At 39.6% G+C, this 24,169-nt stretch overlaps 1 protein-coding gene across 1 annotated transcript in view; it reads left to right on the top strand.

Moving 5' to 3' along the window:
• Positions 1–24,169, top strand: part of rnf13 (ring finger protein 13) — a 57,862-nt gene that overhangs the window by 14,020 nt on the left and 19,673 nt on the right. The window contains exon 4 of the mRNA XM_084723281.1: positions 3,886–4,008. Within this exon, the coding sequence (XP_084579407.1) occupies positions 3,886–4,008 (123 nt within the window). The remainder of the gene's footprint in view (positions 1–3,885; positions 4,009–24,169) is intronic.

The following is a 24,169-nucleotide window of genomic DNA, read 5'->3' as shown; positions in this document are numbered from 1 at the left end:
TACTTTTAAACCTACCTAGGATCTGAGCACAGTGCATGCCAGACAAACCCACAGATGTGGTGAATCAGATTTGATCTTGATGCATTTACACCTTGAATTAACATGCTTTTTTCCTTATGCAGATAATGTGTTGGGATATAGATCACATTTAAATATGGGGTCTAAGTTGTGGTGTCTGAACTGGTATCAGGAGAGGAAAAAGCTTTGTCAGTGTATCCCTCACTACAATTTTGACACCTACATGACAACAGATGTGACTTCCAACAGTCGTCAGTCTGTCTAAATTAAAGTGAAATACTCTTTGGAGTTTTTTTCAGCTGATTCAGTCTACTGTCACAATAGACAACATTTAATTGTGCAGATGGTTGCGACTGAATGTGTGAGCTAAAACACGTCTCTGTCTCATCATCATCATATGCCTCATGAATAATTTGCCCTCATATGGGGTTTTTCCAAAATGTTGACACCTTGGCCTAACACAAATATAACAATAAGGGGGAATTTATTCTACAACACAAGCTCTCTCCTTTCTCCTTTTTTACCCTACCGTGTACGTGCACAGTGAGCGTTCATGAATTTGTTCTAGTGATGTTTTTAGAACATAATCACAGCTCACACAGAGGCATGAATTCATCCTGGCACATACACACATTGCCTTATGTTCAGAGTGAAAGGGGCACTACAGGATGTTTAAAGATATAAATATTCCTACACAAAAAAGCCTAATTTTAGCCAGCTTGGAGTCTGATAGAGTAGTAGAATTATATGATCAGTTTAATGTGGCATTAGATGAGTCTCTATCTTTGCACAGAGAGCATTTTTTTTCTAGCTGTCCTTTCAGGATTTCCCCTCCTTTGCCCCAGTTATTTCCTGTTTTTCACTGTCCTCTCCTCTCTGCATTCTGCAGTTCTGGCAGGTACTCTTTTCTTTTCTTTTTTTTTTTTTTTTAATGCTTTTTCTACTCAACAGAGGGCGCTCTTGCCCCTGGTTTCGCACTCCTGAGGAGGAATGTGAGGCAGTAGCACAGTGATGTCATTTAGCAGCAAGGCAGGGCTGCACTGGAGGAGGCGCCCAGAGGTGACGACGTTGGTGAGGAGGGCGGCGGGTGATTCCTCACATGTTTCTCCTCCCCGATGTGAGATTTCACAGATGATCCCTGAATTTGACCTTTCTTACGTCAGGTTGTATTAATGTTGAACTACAACCAGGCAGTGCATTCATCTTTGTCTCTCCTGGCGTGCGGTGTGGCTCGGTTTTGCTAGTAAATGTGATGTGTCAGTGTGGTCGTTTTCCATATGTGGCCCAGCTGCTGTTTTGGAAGTCATGTCAGCGTGGCAGCCGGCACAATACGCTCAAAGCAAATCAGTGTGCTGCTAGCAGACACCAGCCTTGTGTGTGTGTGAGAGAGGAAAAAGTGCTGACTCTCCTTGATGTACAGCGCTTTTTTTTTTTTTTAAAGCTTTGACTTTAGGAGAGAAAGAGAGCAGAGTCCCAGAGTCCCACAGCAGTCCACACTTCCTGTCTACCACCCTGCCACAGACACACACACACACACACACACACACACACACACACACACACACACACACACACACACACACACACACACACAGTGGTGTTAGTTACACTTGCATAAGAGCAGCAGAGGTTTAGAAATGTATATCGCATCAGGTCCCTCCCTCCCTCCTCATCTCTTGTGTATTCTCCTTTCATCATCTCTTCTGCATTTATCTGCTCTGCTTCTTTGCTCCTTCTCTTTTCTCTCCATCTGTCTGCCTCTTTCTGTCTTCACCTTTCTAATTTTGTCTTTCTCCATCCCTTTTTTTCTGGTTTTCCTCTTTTTGTCTGCATTTCAGAGGGTCTCTAATTTCCTTTGTGCCTCCATATTTGTATCTTTTGCTGTTTTCCACTTTTGTTCTCATCCTCCTTTATCACTCTGTCAGCCTCTCTGTCTAACCCTCTCTTCTCACTATCTCCCTCTCATCAGTCACTTCAAAAGCTGTTGTTGGAAATGAGACTAAGACAGGAAGCAGCAGAGGGAGAAAGAGAGATGGGGAATACAAGGGCAAGAGTTTTTCAGGGCAAAGTGAAAATACCAGCATCCTTGAAAGACTCTGTGATAAATGTAAAAACACACAGGATTACATGATCATAAAAAGACACACGTACATAATTTTGATGTCATTCCAGTGGAAAGTTTGGCATTCATTATGCATGTCTTACCATGTTAAATTTATGTTTGATTTACCAGTGTTACATCTGGGACTGCAGCAGAACTGCCTCTCAGCATCTCGTTTCTTTATCCAAGTTTGTTTTTTATCTGTAGTTGTGATGGATGCTTTTAATCTGGGAACAGCAGGAGGATGGAACAAAGATGGCGCTGCTCAGACTTTGGGGTCAGGGAGCCGATACTGGGGTCCTGGGATGAAGTGTTGTGCAAGTTCACACTTCACAAGAGCTAGTTCAACGTTCAGTTCACAGAGATTAAAATGAACTAGTTCATGTTCATAGTTCCTGATTTTGAATTTTGAATTAGAATTTTTGAAGTTTGCAGTCCCAAAAATGAGCTATGCAATGTTAATTTCTTCATTTTGATCTTATTTTTCAGTGGTGCATGATATTCAGGTTTTGTTTTTGTTTTTTTTCAATGATTTGAATGACCAAGATAACTTATATGCATAGTTATTAAGAACAGTTTACAACAATTTCAGACATTTTACCTCAGAACAGACAAAAAACTTTTTCAGCTGGGACCCTGGAAATTCCAACTTCCCAGTTCAAAGTAAATGCACCATAAAGCAAGAGAAGAGCATATATAACATGGATCCATTTGTCTGTCAGTGTAACAGACTCCAGTCTGCGGTGTAGCAAACGTCATACACCTCCTGCTGCATGATCAACAAAAGTTTTTAGGCTGTGTCACATCAAAATTTTTGTCTGTTCATTTCTCACAGGCTCTCTCTCTGTATCTTGGCTGTGAGTTGCATCACACCTCTTTATCAATTGATGGCGTGATTGTTGTTAATTCTCTCAGAAGTGAATGACATACATGTTCTGGAGCTGCAAATTGATTCATTCAGTTCACTGTTCACAAAAAACACAGGCATGTCCAATGAACGTCGTCTTTTAGGGTGTTCATACCCAACACTGCTGGCATGCAACTGTGTTGTGTTTACTCTCTTTAACTGCAACAAGGTCTCTAAAATCTGACAAAACAGTGCTACCATATCTTGGGCAGGACTGTAGTCTTCTCACGAAAGGTTTTTAGAAACAGAGAAAAAATCTTCGCCGTGGAGCCTCTGTCATTTATCAGGTAGTGATGTATTGTGATTAGCCTGCACTCCATCAGCTGTCAACATGAATCATAATAAACACTGACAAAACTATTAAGTCCTGTTGAAATATGACCAGCAGTAGTTTCATGCCTTTACTTTAAATTTTGCAAAAAATTAGGGTATCAATAAGCAGTATTGGTATCTGCAAAATCCTTACTATACCATCCCCACTAATGACCATTAATAACTATTTGAATCTGTAGACATTAACACTTGTCAAAGTGCACATCACCAGAACAGTAATCATTCCTGTGTAGCTTTTTATTTATTGAGCTTAAATGACACAAACTCTGATGCAGAAATGAGTGAAACTGAATGAAGAAGTGAACAAGGTCACTACATTTTCAGCAATATAATAGTTCATCATTATTACTGGTTCTTTTAATCTGTTTGAATACAGAGCATCCTTTTTGTAAAGTGGTTTTTAGTTTGTTAACCAAACAGTGGTCTTTATACAAGTGTCCTACTAAACTTCAAGTGTGTTGTGTCATTGCTTTTTATGTCTTATTTTGGAAAATGACTCTGTATGACTCTTGTATCATCCCTGTAGGGCTTCCTGATTGGAGCACGACCAGAAAATGCATGTGAGCCCATCGAGCCCCCGCCGAGGGACAACTTGACAGGCGCTTTCATCGTCCTCATCAAGCGCTTTGACTGCAACTTTGACATCAAGGTACTGTGTTAACACTGGTTGTTGTTGTTCTTGTCTTTCCTCCTCTTCCTCTCCTTGTCTTGTGGTGTGTAGTTATTGTCAGAGATGGATGTCCTTTGTGACTAAATCACACCCCACCCTTAACCAATCACAAACATCTCTAGTTTTAATCTAAACATAATTGTTTTAACTTCAAAGTACGATATAACCACTTTTATTCTGATCTCTAAACGGGTACTGACTGTACTACTAGAACAATTGCTGTGTTCCAAATTGCGTGCTTTTTCTTTTTACTTCTAGTACACACTGCAGCTGCCCTAACAAAATACTGTACTGTACTGTTGCGTGCAATATGCATGCAATTGGGACATACTACCTTGTAGTAATAGTGTTCCTTGAACATTAACCCTCTTGCTCGTATATGTGTTGCAGTTTGTAGTGTGAAATTTGAAGTAAAAAGAAGAATAATGCAATTTGGAACGCAGCATCAAATGAGCAGTCATCGTGAGGTGCAGTGTGTCTTAAGCTTCGCAGAGCATTATGGGTCAGAATAGTTCAAAAAGTATAGTGGCTTGCATACTCTAAAATGCGGCCTGATACAGTAGGATATCCTGGTATATCTGGCATACTGCATTTGAAATACTACATTAAATATTTACCTGGCATACTAAATAGTATAGTAATGTTGGTATTGGAATGCACCCTATGTGCAGCATTGTTGGTGCATTGAATTATGGCTTTTTTTATTTCACAAACAGGCCTCCAGTGGTTGTTTAGTGAAAGTTTAGTTTTCTGGAAATGGCATTTTAGTGCATAGCAATACCTGGAAGTAATTGAAAACATCTTTTACTTCAGCAGCTGTTAATTTATAAGGGCAGGCTGCCAGAACTACAACAGTGTGTGCGAGACCTCCCACTGCATTTATATCAGTAGGTGGTGTTTCAGAGTTAATTTCTCTGGCGCTCTTAGATCAGGTGGTTGGGATGGGAAAACAGGAAGCGGCCATTTCCCTAAATATAATTTCCTGCATGAGCATCTATCCTGCTCCACCGCCTTTGTCTTGTTAGTCTCCTCCTGCTGCTGCAGTTTTTGTGTGTGATGTAGGGTTGAAAAGTTTGCCTAATACGTCAGTGAATCAACGGAAAAGATGGAGAGAGCTGATCGCTATGAGTCAAGTGAGGCATCAGGCCACGTGCAGTGCAGAGAGGGAGGAGTGCATTAGGAGTGTCGCAAAGTTCAGCACCAGAGAGGAGGAGACAGATGTGCAGACAAGAAGATGAAGAAATGGAAATGAAAAAGAGGAAGAGATAGTCTGTATGAATGACCTTACAGAACAAAAGGTTATTTAGGGTGATAACCTGATGAAGGTCTGTGCACCAAAACATTGTTATTAAATACATCTGACTGTATGTGAAGAAGACAGTGTGTGACAGTATTTTGTTCTGCATTGTCAGGTGTACAAAAGTTCTGCTCCTTGCTGTGTAAATGACCTGCCAGTAAAAGAAGGAGTATGACAAAGCACCTAATCTTAGTTAAAGCCTGACTAACCTTTGCAAAGTCACCCACTGTGGCTATAAATTAACCCAGGACTTTAAAGTAAACTGTGTTGTTGGCAGTTTTGAAGTAAAAACATGACATCAATTGTTTATTTGCATACAAATGGAATTTTCTGCACCATTTTATGCCTCTGAAAGTTTCATTAAATAAATGTCAGTAAGAATGAAATCATATTAAAAATGACAACCAAATTATTATTAAAAGCGTTTTCTTTTGGGGACATTTGAGACTTTGATGACACATTTGTTTTTTGCTTACAAAACTTCAAGATTTTAAGTGTGGATGCTTTTTCCCAGGACCCTCAGGCATCCTGAATTGTTGCAAGATACTTAAGTAGTGAACGCATTACCAAGGCCCATGTGATTACGCAACGAAAACTTCAAATTTGTGGTCTGGACACTTGATAAATTTGGCAATAGAGTTGGCAGCAAGTGAATTAGTGAGTTTTATTATTAACACAGCAGCCTCTGCTGACTCCTTAAGAGGATTTGTCCCTGAAGTAAAATGATTCAAAGTTAGGTTTTCCCTGTTTGTGTTTATGTACTCTCATTTTTTTTCAGTTTTGCACTTAAGTAAACAAATATTGTCCTCAAGAGCACTTCTTCAGGAATTTAATTCTTTCAAATGGTTTATTCCTTTGTTTTTACTTTTTTAGTGTTTTAGTAACTTATACTTCACTTGTTGTTTTTACTATATCAATTTTACTTTACTTATTATGTATTTTCTGTTTTTGTTTTTATGTCTTCATGAAGCACTTTGTAACCTGTTTTTCAAAAGTGTTATATTATTGTTGTTGTTGTAGTTGTAGTTGTTATTATTCGATTACCACATATGCGGGAAGCTTGCTTCCTAAATGCATCTTAAACCTTGTGGAGTCAGAATAATATAGAAGAAAGAATATAGAGAAGAGGGGAGGAGATGAGGGGAGAAAAAGGAGCTAGGGGTGAGAGAGTGAGAGCAGGGATGAGTAATGGGGTGAAAGAGAGGAAAGCATGCAGCCTCTTGGCATCTTTCTCTTTACCTCTTGCCATCTCTCCATCTTTTCTTCTCATACTTTTCAGTCTTACCTTCTCCCTCTTTACCTTCTTGGTTGGTCACCAAGTTCATTCGTTCTCGTATTTCCTGTCTGTCTTTATTTTTCAGTGTATTTTGGTCTCCATGTTGCACATTCTCTCTGCTACTTCTTACTCTTTTTTTTTCACTGTATTGTAACTCTGAAGCAGCCATGCAGCCTTATATGGTCTCACTGCATCACACACTCACTCAAACACACACACACACACATACACACACACACACACACACACACACACACACACACACAGAAACATGTTGACGGACAAAGCAGTGAGGTGTTCGTTTTTCTGGAGTGTAACCAGACTCCACTCCACATAGCAGACGCACAGTGTATACATAATACACACACACACACACACACACCAGGCTGCCTAAACTATGTCAGATTTGCCATTTAACCTCCTGCAGCCCTTAAAAGAGCAGCTGTGACTTGTTGAAGTTTACTCTGATTTCTTTTTGTTGCTAAGGGTCTGGTGGCATTTTAGTGCAGACTTATAAAAACATTAATGTCATAATGTTCTTTCAGCACCACATTTTGATGTGTTTGATTAGTTTTTTTTAATTGACTGTCAAGTAAAGATACCAATACCATCTGCATCTTAAGAGGTAAAAAAGGATTGATTGAGTTTTTGTTTTTCATATAATCACACATTTAATATATATTATAATAATATAACATTTATATGTACTTTTTTGGCTGGAGTTTAGATTGGGACTTCACTTTGAACAGTTGTCATAATTTTGGAGTTTTCTTAGTGATCCACAGTAGAAGTTTCACAACCTCTTCTAATTAAAGCAGAAATGAAGCTGATGTTTCCTTGAAGGCCATGTTGCAGTGAGATTGGTGCTTCTTGTCCTTTTAACCTCCATTCTGTGTTTGTTTGTCGTCTTTTGGCTTTACTGTGACAGTTTTTTTTTTAATCTCTCCTCACACCATCTGCTCTGGTGAGAAAGGTGATTGCAAGGTCAGTAGTTGGGAGGCAGTAGTTTTTTACTGTTAACTTTAAAATTTGTTGAGTATAGTGTAAAAATATTTGGTAATTGTTTCATTGTGCTTACCAATTGATGTGTTATGGTAACTGAATACCGTTTTCCTAGAGGGCTCTCATTTATTTCATATCCTGCCAAAAACCACCTTTTTTCTTGTTTGCGTTCACATTGTGTGACCGACTACATGAAGGGCTCTCAAATGTATTTCTCAAAGGTCCTCATTTAATTGTTTTTCAGTGAACTCTGCAGCAACAACACACAGCACCCTGTGCAGCAGTTGCCATGACAATGTTGTAAACAATGGGGAAATATGGTAGCACTTACACTCCATAGTCAAGATCACTAACATTGTATGGATGTATAGAGAAAAGGACTGCACATTATGGTAAAAGAAATCATTTTGGGATTATTTTTACAGATATTTTAATTGCAATATGATTCATGATTAGTAGGAATGAGCATTATTGGATCAAAATTTTAATTTTCACTGAAAACTGTTAAAACCTTGATGATGGGACATTTGTTGGTGGCTGTAAAAAAAAATGTATTTTTTTTAATTTGGAGAACAAGATTTGTAGGCCAGGGCATCGCTTCAGCACAACAGTACTTTATCATAATGCTGTTTCATCACATTTTAAATCAAGAAATTGCAGCCTCTGCGATTTGGATACTGCACTTGACCTTATTGTGATTTCAACTGTATTTATTATGATAATGTTAATTGCGAGAATTTGTTTAAAAATATAAAACCTTATACTTAATAATTTATTCATAACAGGAGATATTTGCTGGGTCTAGATGCGAATCTTGGTCCGGACTTTGTAAAGACCTGTGTAGTTATACATGCTAGTGTCTTCATCTCTGTCCACTTGTCCCATAGTCCCACTGAGATGGTTTCATGCAGGAAAAGTAGATTTTCTAGGCTGTGGGAAAGTTTTACTAATGTTAAATCCTGGTGGCTTCAAAATTCATCATAGGGTGTGTCCGGGTGGTTAAGATGCATACCATGTCACCACAACATGGGACCTTTGTTGCATGTCAAAATCCCCCCCCTGCATTTCCTGTCAGCATCTCTGTCACTTTAAAAATGCCAGGCAGAAATGCCATCCAAAATAAAGAGTATTATCATTATTATTATTATTATTATTATTATTATTATTATTATTATTATTGTTGTTGTTGTTGTGGTTGTTGTTGTTGTTGTTGCTGTTGTTGCTGTTGTTGCTGTTGTTTCCAGAGTTTTTTTTATTTCATTTTAGTTTTTTACTGTTTGAAAAGGTTAAAAAGAGATAGATAGATAGACAGACAGACAGACAGACAGACAGACAGACAGACAGACAGACAGACAGATAGATAGATAGATGGAATATTTGTCAGGGCAAAGATTTAAAAATTCAGAATAGGTATTACAGCTACGATGTCTCCTCCTGCTTGTTGTTTTGAGAAATTTGACCAAATTGACAAAGATTAAAAAATACACAGGGAACGTCTTTTAGTTTATTTTTATTTTAGTTACTTTTATAAGTGCACAATATCATTTTAGTTACTTACAAACAAGCAGCAGGGCTGACTCAGTGTGTTTTTGTGTTTACTGCTGTAGTTAAATTTCTCATCAGCACTCATAAAGATGAAAACTAGTTTAAATTGGCACATTTTGATTGGGTTGGTTTGACAGTCTATTGGAAACTGGAGTCTGTCTTAAGTTTGTGTGTTAGACGGTCTTTCTCTCTTCTTAAATTCTTTATCTCCTTTCCAGCCTGTTTTTTTCCCCCTCTCCTCCCTCACTCCCTGTCCTCGATTTCCTCCCATTGGTCTCCCTTGTATTTGCCTCTTACACACACACTCACTGTCTGTCTGTGAGGTCTGTCTGGCTGTGCTGTCTGACTTCTGTCACTGCCTTCATGATTGCTCATATCTACACACATCATCACATGCGTACACACACACACAGAGCTACCTCTGCCTCTGTTGTTGCCTTTGGCAGTCTTTGTCTCCCCATCACTCTCGTGGCTGCTTTTCCTTCTTTTGTCGCACCGTTGTCTTTTTTTTTTTCTCTCTCTCTCTCTCTCTCTCTCTCTCTCTCTCTCTCTCTCTCTCTCTCTCTCTCTCTCTCTCTCTCACACACACACACGCACACACATACACACAGTTGGTCACTAGAATTCAGCTGTATACCTTGAATACCTCTATCTCTCGCACACATATATACACAGACTCACACACACTCCCTCCCTCCCTCAGTCAGGCTCAGTTCCCTCCAGAAGCTGCAGGGAAACAAAGGAATAATAGATTCCATCTTGACTGAGACGAGGCACTCGTGTGTGTGTGTGTGTGTGTGTGTGTGTGTGGTGCAGGGGTGTCACCCCCCCCAAAATATGCCCGCTGTTTCGTCCCGTTGCCTCCCATCTCTTTCTGCCCCTCCGAAGCCTCTTTTAGCCATTAGCATCCTGTGAGCTCTGGCTCTGTGGCTGTAATGGGCAATAAAACGGACACTCACCCACTTAACCCTCCGTCAAGTGTTAGCTCCTCCACACGTGTGTGCGTGTGTGTGAGGGAGAGAGTGTGTTAAAGAGATCGTGTGTGTGTTGCGATACGACATGACAGAGAGGAGGTCGAATGTCGGGAGAGAGAGTCTGAGATAGGGAGGGGTGAAGGGGTTCAAGTGAAAGGGTGTTAATAGGGATGCTCACCCTTTGTGTATGTGTGTGTTTGAGAGAGAGTGTGTGTGTGAGAGAGATGGATGGAGATAGAGAGAGAGAGAGAGAGGGGGGAAAACATTCCTCCATGGTTTTTCCTTTTAGAAAATAAATCTCCAGGGAGAGACATAGGGTTTGCACTTCCTGTACACTGGGATTCTTTGGGGTGGTGGGAGTTGGATGGGATGGAGTGTATGTGTGTGGGTGTGGGTGTGTGGTGGGGTGGGGGGTGGTCATTGGTGACCTTCCTGACCCTTCTGGGAGGGGAGGGGGTTAAACAGGAAACCCAATACCCTTTTCCTCCCCTTTGCCTCTCATGAACACCCCCTGTGCCTCCCTTGGTTCTTTGCAAGATTTTTTGCAGTCTGTCTGTCCCACTGCTGCCCTCCAATAACACACACACACACACATACACAGACATACATTAAGACATAATGTTCTAGTTATGTAACATGTACTGAGATATGTCGTGCTCTGTAAAACCACGTTGTTCCCCTCTTTCTTCTCTCTCTCCTTTTTGCTGTCTTTTACTCATTGAGTCTTGCTCTGCTGCCCTCTGTCTGTCTTAGTTTTATTTTTGATTTCCTCTTCTTATCTTTTCTTTATGCTAGTTCCATTGATTAAACTGTGGATGTTTACTGGATGAAGTTGAAACAACTTCAGAAGACAGTTCATTAACATATTTTCCCTAATGTGTTTTTGGAGTGATTATGTGGCTGTTTATGTCAGCCCGGAAGATGGATTTGAAAGGAAAGACATAAAGCTTCTGATGGGCAGAAATGGAGATAAATCTAAATTTATTGGGATATTTTGTGTTACTTTAAAGTCAACCTATGCATTGGACATCTTAAAGGCTACCTGTGGAGTTCCTGCGTTAATGTAGCTGCTTTTTTATGAGTGTGTCCAACTTTTGTTGATATCATGCATGTGTGTAAGGACACACATGCGCATGTGCTCATGCAGGTAACAAAGCACACAGTCTTGCTAATGGCTTCACACCATTCCACTCATCAACAGGTAGTGGTAACACCAATGAAGTTGGGAAAGAAGAACTCATTTTATATATGGACAGCTGGGAACACCATGAATGCATATTAATTCTGTTTATACAACTTTCTGATGTAAACTCAGATGATGCACTACAAGCATGCAGTAGATCAGCTTCTGTATTGGCTGCCTGGACAAGTCTGTTTTTCCAGACCTTAGTGGTCCCTCACTCGCAAAAGCAGAAAGTATAATACTGTCTTTGTTAATGTGGATGTAAACAATGCTGGATTTTAAATACTTATAAAATTCCCTTTGCAATATTTTTATGAGGAAGGAAAAGCACTCAACACATTGGTTAGACTGCAAGGAGGCACAGTAGGCGTTTCGGTACCACTGAATGTAAACGCAACTTTTGTTTGTTTATAAGAAAACTCCATATGGTGCCTTTAAGCTGCTGGTCATACCAGACCAAGTAAGACTGCAGCAGCAAAACTTCTAGGTGTATTGAAATGAGTAAGGTTTTGTTTTTTGACTATCAATTCAAGTTTGTTGTGGAGAAAATGTGTTATTTCTTAGGTCAAACTTACATAATCTCATTTCAAATTAAACCTTCAGTAAAAGTTTTTTTGTCTAGATGTGGACAGTAGAAACAGCAGTTGTTTATTTACCTAGAAGAAATGTCACAAAATTATAAATCATTTGAAGACATGTTTGTGTCCACCCGATGAATTGAAGTCCAATATTCACTCTCTTTTTAGCCCTTTGTTTGGCTCTTCAGCTGCTTAACGCTCCACTAAATTCACTAGCTAGTCGCTACCTGTATGACTGCTGTTTAGTGCTGAGCAGGTAGTGTACAGTGTTTTTTAGAGCATTTTCTTTGAAAGCAGCTGCCTGTTAGGGGCAAAAATGATGCTATGAGAGCAGTGAACAGTGTGAACCATAACAGTGAGGTTGTGGACTGAACAGCTAAACCTTGAGCTGAAACTATAAAGTTCTGTACAACCGTGAAGATGTGGCTCTGCAGACTCATCACTACGAGTGACCCCTTTCACAATGTCACATTGTCATGACACATTGTTATTGTAAAGGAGATTAAAGGAGAATAAAACAATGTATGAATGGCCCATCCTCTGTTCTGTGTATTTCTAATGACCAGAACATTGTGTAAACACACCCAGTGGCTGGTAGAGGTGACAGCTTTTTGCCTGGTGGAAAATTCCCCATTTGAAATCTGTTGTAGGTCATGCTATGAAACATGCCTGGCAAAGGGCAAGTTCAGACTAAACTTTGTCCAGTCTGGTATAAATGAATGCCTTTTGTCTTGTCAGGAAGCTGTGAACTTGATGTGACAGGGCAGAGATCAGTCATCACACTGTAAACAATCCTCTCCATTCAAAACCATTTTCCAGAATAGTTCACTGTAACACTGTATGGTTATGATACAGACATGAGCTGGCCCGATAATTAGGTCAGACCAATATAACCATAAACTGCGTGATATAACAATGAGATAATTTAGAAACAGAGATGCCATTACATAGTTTATCTAACAGAGAGCTATGACTAGTTTATTATTCAGCTATTAAATATTCCCCTCATCACATATCTTGGTCACAGTTATTTACTAAACAGTTTTAAGGTGTTTCGTTTTATTATTACTCATTTATCCTTTAAAAATATTCAGATAAGGGACAGCCCTGTAGCCCATTTGGTAGAGCGTCCGTCCCATGTACGGAGGCTGTTGGTCCTCTGCAGCGGCCACCGGTTCGACTCCTGGCTGTGGCCCTTTGCTGCGTGTCATCCCCCCTTTATTTTCAGGTGATTCTACACTAATGAAAACATACTAATTTGGCAATTTAATCCCTGTGAATCTTATGCACTGGACCTTTAAAAGCTGGTATTCAAATACCAGCATATCTAAGATCAGAGTAGAAAAAGAAGGAAAATATCACTATACTCCATCAGTATAATAACATAGCCATGAAAGAATATACTCACAAAATAATGTTAAGTATTAATAAATCCCTGTCTTTAATAATAGCCTGGTCCTGGCGAGATTATAAAGGCTTTAGACACTTTTCATGCATACTTTAACCTGTATTCTTGTAAGTGATTTTCTCCCGAATTGCTACCTGGATCACTACAACAAATGTAGACCTTGAGGTGGTGAAAACCCAAAATTAACTAATTAAAATCAAGCATGAGGTGGGCTGTATGTATCTTGTGAGCCCAGACAGTGAGACTGTGTATTTAGGCAGATTTGCTTATCCATGTTTTAACCTTTATTACAGTAATTTTGTGTAATCACATGAGTAGTAGCTTAATCTCTCTAATTTTCTGTTTAGCACAAATTAAAGTTTATAATCAGTTCCAGTGGAAATGCACTGAAAAAAGCAATGTGATGCATGTGGTGATGTAATCTGCATCCCTGACAGTACACAGAGTGCCATCGATTGACAGCCGATCCATCCAATTGAAATGTTTCTGAAGGAATCCAGTGAATAAGGAAAAAAGGCTGAGGTTTAAGTCCCTCGGCTTATCTTTAGGTGTGGTTCCGCCAGGCTCCTTCAGGATATTATCCAGAAATCAAACATGTCTGAATAGATCTCTGACGAGTGGGGAGTGGTCACAAGGACCTCGTTTTGCCAGGAACAGTATAATCTGTCCAGTCAGCTTCCGAGTATAATTGTCTAGTGTCAGTTTGCTTTTACCAGCTGCAGCTTAACTTGGTCAGCGTTTGTTCTGGTGGCTGGTAATTTCCCATCTATCCTTGCTTCCTACCTCTGCCTTTACAGTAAGTGCATTCCATAGTGTGGCCTGTTTGTGCTACACTGACCTCACCGCCCCCAAGCTACACACACACACAGACACACACTGGCCTCAGTCTTTATTCAAACAGCGTTCTAGCTTCCTGCACACGCTCACTCAGTCTCATGACAGGGTATGACTATGGCTGACTGGATGTATGACTAGCTCGAGTGTGTGTGTGTGTGTGTGTGTGTGTGTGTGTGTGTGTGTGTGTGTGTGTGTGTGTGTGTGTGAGTGTGTGTGAGAGAGAGAGAGAGAGAGAGAGAGAGAGAGAGAGAGAGAGAGAGAGAGAGAGAGAGAGAGAGAGAGAGGGAGAGAAGGCATTAGCTATATCTCCTAGCTATACCCTCCCTTTGGCATAAAGGAGACACACACGTACACACAACCTGTAGCCTATGTATGACATATACACGTACACAGTTGGCACATTTATTTAGAAATTACCATCAGACAGTCTCCTTTCTTGAAAACTGTTTTAAAAATGTTTTGCTTTTACTTATAAAAACACAGGTATCTCACATTTGAGCTTTTTTTTTTTTTTTTTAAATCACACACCCACCCTCATACAGACAGATTCGGCTACGTAGATTGAAAGTAAGGTTGCCAAAAGAATCAATACTAAAGCAACACAATAAGTTACGTACATATAGTATTTTTTAATTATAGAATCAGAATAGGGTCAGCCTCTTCTGCTGCAGCCTAAATGCACAGAGAGATAACTTTTCGCTGCAGTACCTTATTCTGTCTGTATGTGGCCTTAGTGCTCATTCATGACCTCAGTTCATGTCAGTCGATATTGTCCTGTCTGAAATCTGGCTTGCAGCTTAAAAAAAACAAAAAACAGGCAGTGTTCTGTGACTTTCTGTACTTGCACTGTGTAGAGGTCTTAAATTAAAAAAAAAAATCTGTTTTGTGTTCTTAGGAAAACGTGAATATCTTTTTTTTTATACTGCTATCAAAATTTAAAATTCTGTCATCATGATAACTCAACTGGAAGTAAATAAGGTTTTGTTTGCTTGAGGTTTTTGCTTTTTTTTGCAACACAGCTAATGCACTTAAATGGAAGATGGAAACACTTTTTCCTGAATAAGTTCAGATGTACAAACACCAACTCACATGACTGATGAGCTGTTTCCACTCTGACAATCTCCTCATCTCTCCTACAGATCTCTAATACATCCTTGATCGCTCTATACAGATCTGATGGAAACTCTCTCACATTAATACATGAAACAAATAGAAATGTCTTATTTCTATTGTGTTTTCTACACTGTTTTTCAGCATTTGAGGTTTGAATGGCGCTCTATTAATCACATCACCGCGTTGCGCCAATTTCTGCTATGCAACAGTGTAATGTTTTTTGACTTGAGAAATTTTGCGATGCATTTGGATGGAAACATGGTTTCCACCTGTTATTCTGGCAGACGCTTTTGTCCAAAGCAACATACAAATGAGGCAAAAAGACTATAAAAAACATTTGAATAAATATATAAATCAACGACAAGCAAAAATTCTTAAGTAAAAACAGCACATTTAGACAAGGAAGCAACATTACCATGTGTCATAGGTATCTTTATGGCACCTTTTGTGCAAAAATAGTCTCTCTCTTACACAGTGAAGTGAGTTTCATGAATTGCAGCGGTGTTGTGTTATCAGTGTACATAGCCTCTCCCTGCAGTTTGCAGTTTTATTGAACTCTTTATCTAATCAGCCGTCTGGACCTTGAAACTAAAACCCGGCTCAGCTCTGTGCAGCGCAGCATTCCTCTGAAACAGTAAGGAGAGAGGAGGGAGGGTGGGATGAAGGAGAAAGGGGGAGGTTGAGAGTAATGGCGGGAGGGTGGAAATATCAAGAGAATGGGCTGGGCAGATTTCTGGAGAAGTTGGCAGCCGGGGTGATATAACAAGGGTAATGAGAGCAGGAGGAGGGTAGATTTAGAGAAGAGGTAGGTAGGGAAGAGGAAGTGAAAGACGGGGAGTTTAGGGAGGGAGAGGAACTTAGAGGAGAGGAAAAGAGGGGAGGAGAAGTAAAATAGGAATGGTGGGAAGAGAAGAGAATAGGGGTCGGGGAGAAGAGAGGAATGAGAGCATGAGGGTGAATGAAAAGATGGGAGGAGAAATGAGTGGATATGAAGATAGAAAGATAATTGGGAGACGGTTAAGGGAGGAGGAGAGAGGAGGAAATGAGGACCTCATTGGAAGCTGCTGTCCAAACAGTAGAGCAGCAGAACAGAGCTTATCTGTATCTGATACAGTTTAGGGAAATTTACCAGGAAAGGTGTTTTACAGATCTCCAAATTGCCTTTTTTCATGTTAACAACAAACCAAGTGCACCTTTCGTTTTGTGATAGTATTTTTTACACCTGACGGAAGGTGTATTTTGCGCAATATAAATGAAATTGAGTTGATCAATTTATTGACTTATTTAGTTCATGTCTGAAAATTAGGAGAAGAAGGAGAGTAAAGCGATGGACATGGGGGGAAAGGTACAGGTAGAGATGAAGGAAGAGGAGAAAAGGAGGATGAATTGGGGAAGGGGAAGATGTTGGACATCTGGGGCGAGGCAACCAGGCCCAAATAGAGACGAAAGGGCAGCTGCTGTCAAATAGTAGAACGAACATTCAGAGACAGCTTCAGGACACACTTCAGTAACATTACAAGTAACAGTCGTTGGTTGAGAATGAGAGTATGACTGGCCATGGTAAGTGACGTGCAAGAAATAATGTTATAGCCTGTTGTTAATACAGAGGTTTAGAATAAAAGGTTGACTGTCATCATCATGGATCAGAATGCATGGAATCAGCCAGGAAACTTTAATCCTCTGAGCAAAGGTTTATTTTCTCAAAAAAACTCAAAGGAAATGCACTCATGAACGTAAAGGGGGGCTAAACACACACAGGCTATTGAATCTGAAAGAACAAACAAAACAAAAATTAAAACTTAAGTCAAATTATTATCATGTCTGTCGTAAAAAAATAAAGATAAATAAAGTTCTTACTTGAACTAATTAAACTAAATAAGACAAACTCTGCACCACAACAGTGGTGAAAGAGTGAGTGAGAGGATGTGAAGTCTGTAAATAAGGAGTGATCAGGGAAATGAGAACTAACAAAGGATGAAAACAAGAGCCAACTAGTGATGAGGGAAGGAAGAGGAAAAATGAAAAATGAGGGATGTTTACTATACCTATCTTTTTTTTTTTTGCTCATTAGCTGGCTAAATTATGGATTAATAAATGAACTTGATGATGTTTGCCATTGCATTCAAGTTAGCTCTACGAGACTCAACATTAGTTTATGTTATTATGACCATCAGCTAATGTTACATATAACATGTAAAAACACGAACTCATATGAATGATGTTATGTAATGGAAGCTAAAATAAGTTCCAACTTAAGCCTTCATAAAGCTACATAAGCTACATAAATAATTTGGGCATTCTCAGTGGTGTAACTGGGAAACTGGGCATGCTTGTTGTCATAAAAATGGATCATAAAATTGTGGTGTTTTTGCAACCTCAGTGTAGAAGGTATAGGATGTTTATGACTTTTGAATTATCTACTGCTTCGCCTTTGAAACACAACTCGAGCCACTCCCAGTGTTGTGCAAGTTCACAATTAAAAAGATCCAGCTCAAAGTTCAGTTCACAGAGATTAAAACGAACCAGTTCACATTAATAGTAAATAATTCTGAATTTTGAACACACAAGTCACAATCCCAAAAATGAACCAGTCAGAGCCAGAGAAGCGCATCTTTAAATGTTCTTATCAGCAATCACATTGATTCCAATAATCATAAAAAATGTTGAATGTCATCTCTGATAATCAGCCAGGCTGAAAGTCTGAGAAGCTAGGGATTTCCTAAGATATTTTCTGTTTCTTGCGCTGATTATGATATAACACATGGTCAGAGCTGATACTGAGCAAAGACCTGAGCAGTAAAATGAGATCCTGCCCCAACCTGATTAGAGTATAGTTTGGATCCAGCCCAACTCTGGGTGGAGTTTCGGTTTCTCCCAACCAAGTGGACAAGGGACATAGTGGACTTACATAAGTGTTCGGTTTCGCAATTTTCTTCTTAGTCTCACTGCCGTCAACCTATTCAGTAGATGTTTTTCAAGTCAGGTTCTCCTTAGTTACACCTTCCACGATGAGGTCCAGAAACATTTCTAATAAACTTATAACATCCACTATAGTTTTTCATCATTTAATGTGAGAAAAAGACATTTGCTGGATCTCGACTTGCATGTGACCTGAAACACTCGCATTGTGTGAGAAAGTTGTGCTGTGCTGCTCAGACTCATTTACACAAAGCTCAGGTCAAGTCTGCTCTATGCAAATGGAGACCAGTGACTGCAACAAGCTCGACGCTGCTCATTTGTACTGCCTGAACTTCGCAGGATGGCAGTGAGTCAGAAAAATGCATATGAAAGCAGGCGAAGGAGGAGAGGACAGTTTGTGAAGGAAAAAAGGAGAGGAAGAGAAGGATTTTACGGACAAGAAGATGTCAGTGGTGGAAGAGGACGAAGAGGGGCAGCTAAGGACAGTCAGTGTTTTAGCTGCAGCACTGCATGAGGAGGCTGTGGAGTGTTGGCTGCAGATACACACAAGAGAGAAGATGCAGTAATTATTGACACACACACACACACGGTGGTGATGCAGCAATAATTAGTGATGTTATCAGCAGTCTCTGTCCTCACCATCAGTTGTATAGACACTAGTATAGAAGTGGAAAAGGCGGATATAACCTGTAAGCACGCATATTTAACGTCATAGGTGTCATTTTTATCATATCTTTAGGTAGATTGTGCAGATAAATTGTTATTTAATTAATCTATATATAGCACATATAATAATAATAATGTATAATGAGCTTTTAACAGAATCTACTCACGACAAACAGCTTTACAGAGTGTGTCCTGCTCTTGAGTCCAGCACCAATGAGTCAGGCAGCTCCAGGTGGCACCGTTTACACACCTCCAGTCAACTGTGACCAATGAGAGTCAGGTTTTGCACACACACAAACACACACAAATATCAATAGTGAAATATTTTTTGTGTTTTGCTGTTTTACAGTTGACTGAAAACTTTTTTTTCCCCCCCCAAGCAACACCTTCCTTCATTCTCACAGACATCCTGGAAAGAGGAATTTCTGTTTCTTATGGAGGCTTTTAATGAAAAAGGGGTTCATTTTTTAGAACAGCCTAACTAACATACCTTGAGAAAATCATTTGTGAAATATTCATTTTTTGTGCTTTTGTAATCAAGTTTCAAATTGGACTAGGTAAAGCTAAATGCTGTGGTCCCATTGTGTTTGAAAATGTGAAATTTGTTATTTTGATTCTTTAAAAGTCACCAGAAGGCAGTAAACAAATCGTATCAAACCTTTTCTGGGGGACTACCCTCCAGACCCCCTGCTTTGGTTTCACAATCCTCCCTAATAATGAGGTCTCGCAGTTGGAAAGTATTTAGGGCTTATATGTGGCACTGTGTTTTTAACCCTCTGACAAAAAGCCTGTGGAACTTGTTAAGTTCACTCACAGGGCTCCAAAAACAACAGCCAATTAAGCAGAGTCCAATTTGTCCTTTAAAAATCCATGATTGGTCAACTTCATGAATAAAACCTTACAGTGCTTGTGCTTTAGGCCAAGTTAAATTTTGGTCAGCACGCCACAGGGTGCCATGCTGAGAAAACAAGCATCAGAAGCTTAATATGCTTCTACTTTGGTTTATATCCAGAGCCTGATACAAAAATGGAAAAATAATGTGGACTTTGGAAGGCAGGAAAAGGGAACAGAGCTAGAAGTTTCTGCAGCCAAGTCATGCTGTCACATGATAAAAAAATATGTAAAGATGCCCTTGAGAGAGGAACTTTTTCAGTGTAGTTCCATTATAGCTGTACAGGGCAGCTGCCATGTGTCTAAATGTGAAACTTTGGCCTTGAACAAAAGGGAGAAGAATAGTTTTTTCTGTCATTCATTTGGTAAAAAAAAAAGATGCTAAGAAGTTCAACCAAAATGTGAAAGTCTATGTCTAGTTCTAATGTTTTACCACCATAATGAAGTTGGCAGGATTTTTATTTGGTCCCACAGGGATTACTGCAATTAAGTGGTGTAATGAAGGCTGTTAAATTGACATAGATGATGGTGCCACGGCGCACAATGGTCTGCAGATGGTAGAAGAGCATGGGCTTGTGTGTGTGTGTGTGTTTATAGCCGCACACTTTCTCTTCATTGATTTTTTTTTTTTCTAGAGGTTTCACATCTCATTTTCCCTTTCTCCCTCTCCTTTTTTCTGCCTCTCCGTCTCTTGTTTTTCTCCCTCTCTTCAGGCTTTCAGGAATGCATTGAATGTTCTTATCTTTGCCCATGCAAACACAAGGGTGAGCCAGCAGCAGAGGTTGAATTCCTCTGCAGATCCCAGGCAGACAGACCGCACCACACACTGGCATCTAGACAGCCTACAGCCAAATGGGCTCTTTACTGTTACTGTAAAATATCCCTGAAAAGACACTCAACCAAACTGTAGACCAGCCTGTCTGTGAACACCTTTTTTGTCCACCCTCTACTGTCAGCACTCACATTTGATTATTTTACCTGCCGAGCTGATTCTAGGAAGTAAAGCATGATGATTGGTTACAGGGACACATTTACTGTTGCTACTATACTACTACTATTACTAATGACCTGTATTAACCACAACTGGGCAATATTTGTCTTGTGGCTGCTGTTGCATTAGTTTCCTATTTGCATGACTTGATTTACAATGACCTAGCTGTCAAGATGTAAGATGATGCAAACTATACATACCACATCAATGTTGAGCGCTGTAGTGTTTAACTTATCCTGCATGGAACCAGATAAGCTAGATAAGTCAGGTTTGACATATCAAATAAATCATTGCGTATCAGAGGTTATAGACTTGTAGCTGCGTTCAGACAGGCTTGAGTCCTGCATGACAAAACACAACCTTCTTTTTTTTTCTTTTTTTTTAAAGGAGCAGAACCAGTCTGACTTTGTGACAGCAAGACACAAACTCCATACTTTTGTTTATCTTGCGCTTGTCATGATGAAAGATAAAATATTTGCCATTGTGTTACTTTCTAGAATTGTAAGCCCTGTCTACAGGCTGTGGCAGTAAGGATTTTTTTTCTTACTGCAGCGACAAAGCAACATATTCCAGCAGGATGGCTTTGACTTTCCTCTACTACCTGAATAATCATGTTTTTATTGGACGTTACTGCAGTGCGTGCAGTGTGCAAGCAGGCTGAGAGTGACGGTGCTACTAATGGAGCAGAGCAATAAGTTATCAACCTGGCAGTAAATGTACAGTACAGGTTAAAGTGTGTCAATTAATAAACGCTGCAGCTTCTCAAGACCAAGAAAAGTCTCAGCTGTTTCTCAACAGCTGGAAAAGTTAAGGGAGTTGGCCCTGATGTAAGCTAGGCAAGAAATACTAACGATAACGGTACCTTTGTGCCTACAGTGTTAGCTCTGAGGTAATCATATCCCTTTCAGAAGCTTTGTAATCTGGACTTAAACTGCAGTGTCTTGTTTGAGACTTATTAAAAGAAACCCATAATGATAAATCCAACACAGAATGTCTTCTATGGTTATTTATCCAGTTTTCCATCTTGAAAACAGCTGTTGTTGTTAGTATGTTGTCAGCCGCCCACTGGCAATCCCAAAATGCCTTGGGTTGAGTCTGTCAAACAATCAGAGGCAGTGTTCCTGACTTGTCATGTGACAGCGCTGATTTATTGATGTATTAATAGATCCATGCGCTGATCTCAAATGCAGAATTTGTGTCGATGACAGTAATGAGCTAATCCCCACAGGAGGCATCCCGTGGCTGCAATATTACAGTAATACAGTTATCGTCACAGCCCTAGTCTACAGTATTATAATTCATTGTGCAGTGACTCATTGAGTTTTCAGTCTGAGTAGCATTTCATGTCTCATGCCTTCACAAATACAGCCCCATTTTTTATGCTGGGCTGTTTTTGGTCTGAATAAACAAAGTGCAACAAATAATTTCCGTTACCTGCTTAAGGTTGTTTGCAAAGCGTAGATTTGTCAGAAGTTGGTGCTATGGGCTACATTATGTGTGGCTATAATTAAGACAGTAGAAGAAGTACAGGTTGTGAACTGAAAACAAAATCAGTTGTTTGCCAACCGCCAATAGATGGCAAAGAAGAAGAAGAAACAAAACGAGGGCTCTGGCCATCTACAAGAAAAGGCCACCTCAAGTGAGTGTAAAAAAAACTTTGTTGTACAATTGAGGTAGTTTTCATCAACCTTAAAATGTGATTCTTCAAAATATGCATAAAAATGTGTTGATATATGACTGATTGTTACATCGTAAAAGTTAAAGCTCAATCAGTCACAATCAGGTCAGTATATACGAGGGAAAAGCAAGAGGAAAACAAGCAGTCAAACACCAGCCTGAAGTTAGTTTTACCATAATTAGTTGGACACATTACCATGATATTAAGGCCATGTTGCCCTCCCCTGTTATCAGTATTGTCAGCACCCTTTTCTGTGATTAAGTCTATTAAATGTCAAAACTATATACCATTGTCCATTGGGGTTTTCTTACAATCACAGCCTTGTCAGGCAAGACAGAAATCTTCCTCCACCTAGCTTACTTTCCATTCCTCCAAACACACACACATCCAGACACAGTTTTTTTGTGTGTGTGTTTCTTATCCAGACAGCCTGCCTGCCTCGAGACGCACACAGTAGCCATTGATACCTCCACACAATACACCCTCACAAGAAAACACATGGGATAACAATGCTGTGCTGCCATACACGCTGCTTCACGTATGCCTGTGCATAAAATTACAATGACAAGAAGCAGACAAAAGACAGTGCTGTTCTGCATTAGCATCCACACAGGCCACAATACATATACTATTCACCCCTCACAGGTCTAAATGGATTTCCTTGCGTCGGTACGATGCTGTTGTAAAGAGGCCTGGCCGAGCTGCAGGGCAAACAGGCACACGCTGCACTCACACAACCACTGATTGCCCAGGTTAATGTGAGGTTTATTATTTAACAGAGCAGATGACTTTCATATCCTTGTGAGTGTGATACAACCCCAACTGCCACAAGTCACGGTCTCACTCTGTCTCTGGCTGTGGGCTGGGTGTTAATTTATCACAGGAGGGTGGCACACGCTCTGACTAATAATTAACATCAGCGTTTCCTCAGGGGCTTCAGGTAGCGGTGGTTTAAAGGAGGAAAATAACCCTTAAATTCTCTTACTTTGGTTAAATGTAATTACTCTGTTATGTTCAGAGCTCTCTGGTTAGTATTTGTGTGTCTACAACACCTCGGGCTGCCTTAAATGCTTCTATTTCAGCAATAATTTTCTACATTTTACAGAAATGGGGACAAAATAGTGGTCCAAAAAAGAGGCTTGTGCTCTTTGATGATTTAATCATGATCTGATACCCAAATGTGACATTTAGTGTTGATAATAGGAAAGAAATCACTTAAGCTCAATTGTAGCAGCACAGGATATTTCCATGACACTTTCTAGGAAGGTCTTGTCTGTAATTCATTCATAAGACATTTAAATCATTCATAGATTTTCTGCAGCTCTCCAAAAATGTTTGTAGTCATGCGTGGCAACTTATATAGTACAAGTATCATAAGTGGTGGATACTTATAAGACTTGCTACCTCCATGCCAAAGTGACAAATGTGTTTGAAAGAAGAATCCTGGGTTACAGCAGCACATTATAACTACTAATAACTTTAGTCACTTATAAAGACACACAGAGAACTCCTGTAATGTATCGGAACAGATTATAAATTTTAAGTTAATCAACAATATGAATTATTTGATAGCTTTAAAATCAAGTGGCATCACTGTACAAGATTATTAGCAGTTGTGTGATGTTTATAGTCATTTTCCCATTTCAGAAATTTACTATTTATAATCTGTTATGATACATTTGAGCTGTTTTTTAAGTGTCTTTATAACTGGCTCAAGTTATGGTAGTTATAATGTGCTGTATAACTCAGGACTCGGATTCTTTGAAACACTGTCAAGCATTA

Source organism: Lutjanus erythropterus, chromosome 7 (genome assembly GCF_056507025.1).
Source record: "Lutjanus erythropterus isolate fLutEry1 chromosome 7, fLutEry1.hap2, whole genome shotgun sequence".
Classification (NCBI taxonomy): Eukaryota; Metazoa; Chordata; class Actinopteri; order Lutjaniformes; family Lutjanidae; genus Lutjanus; species Lutjanus erythropterus.
Note: the sequence above shows the minus strand (reverse complement) of the source record. Positions and strands in the feature narration are given on the sequence as shown.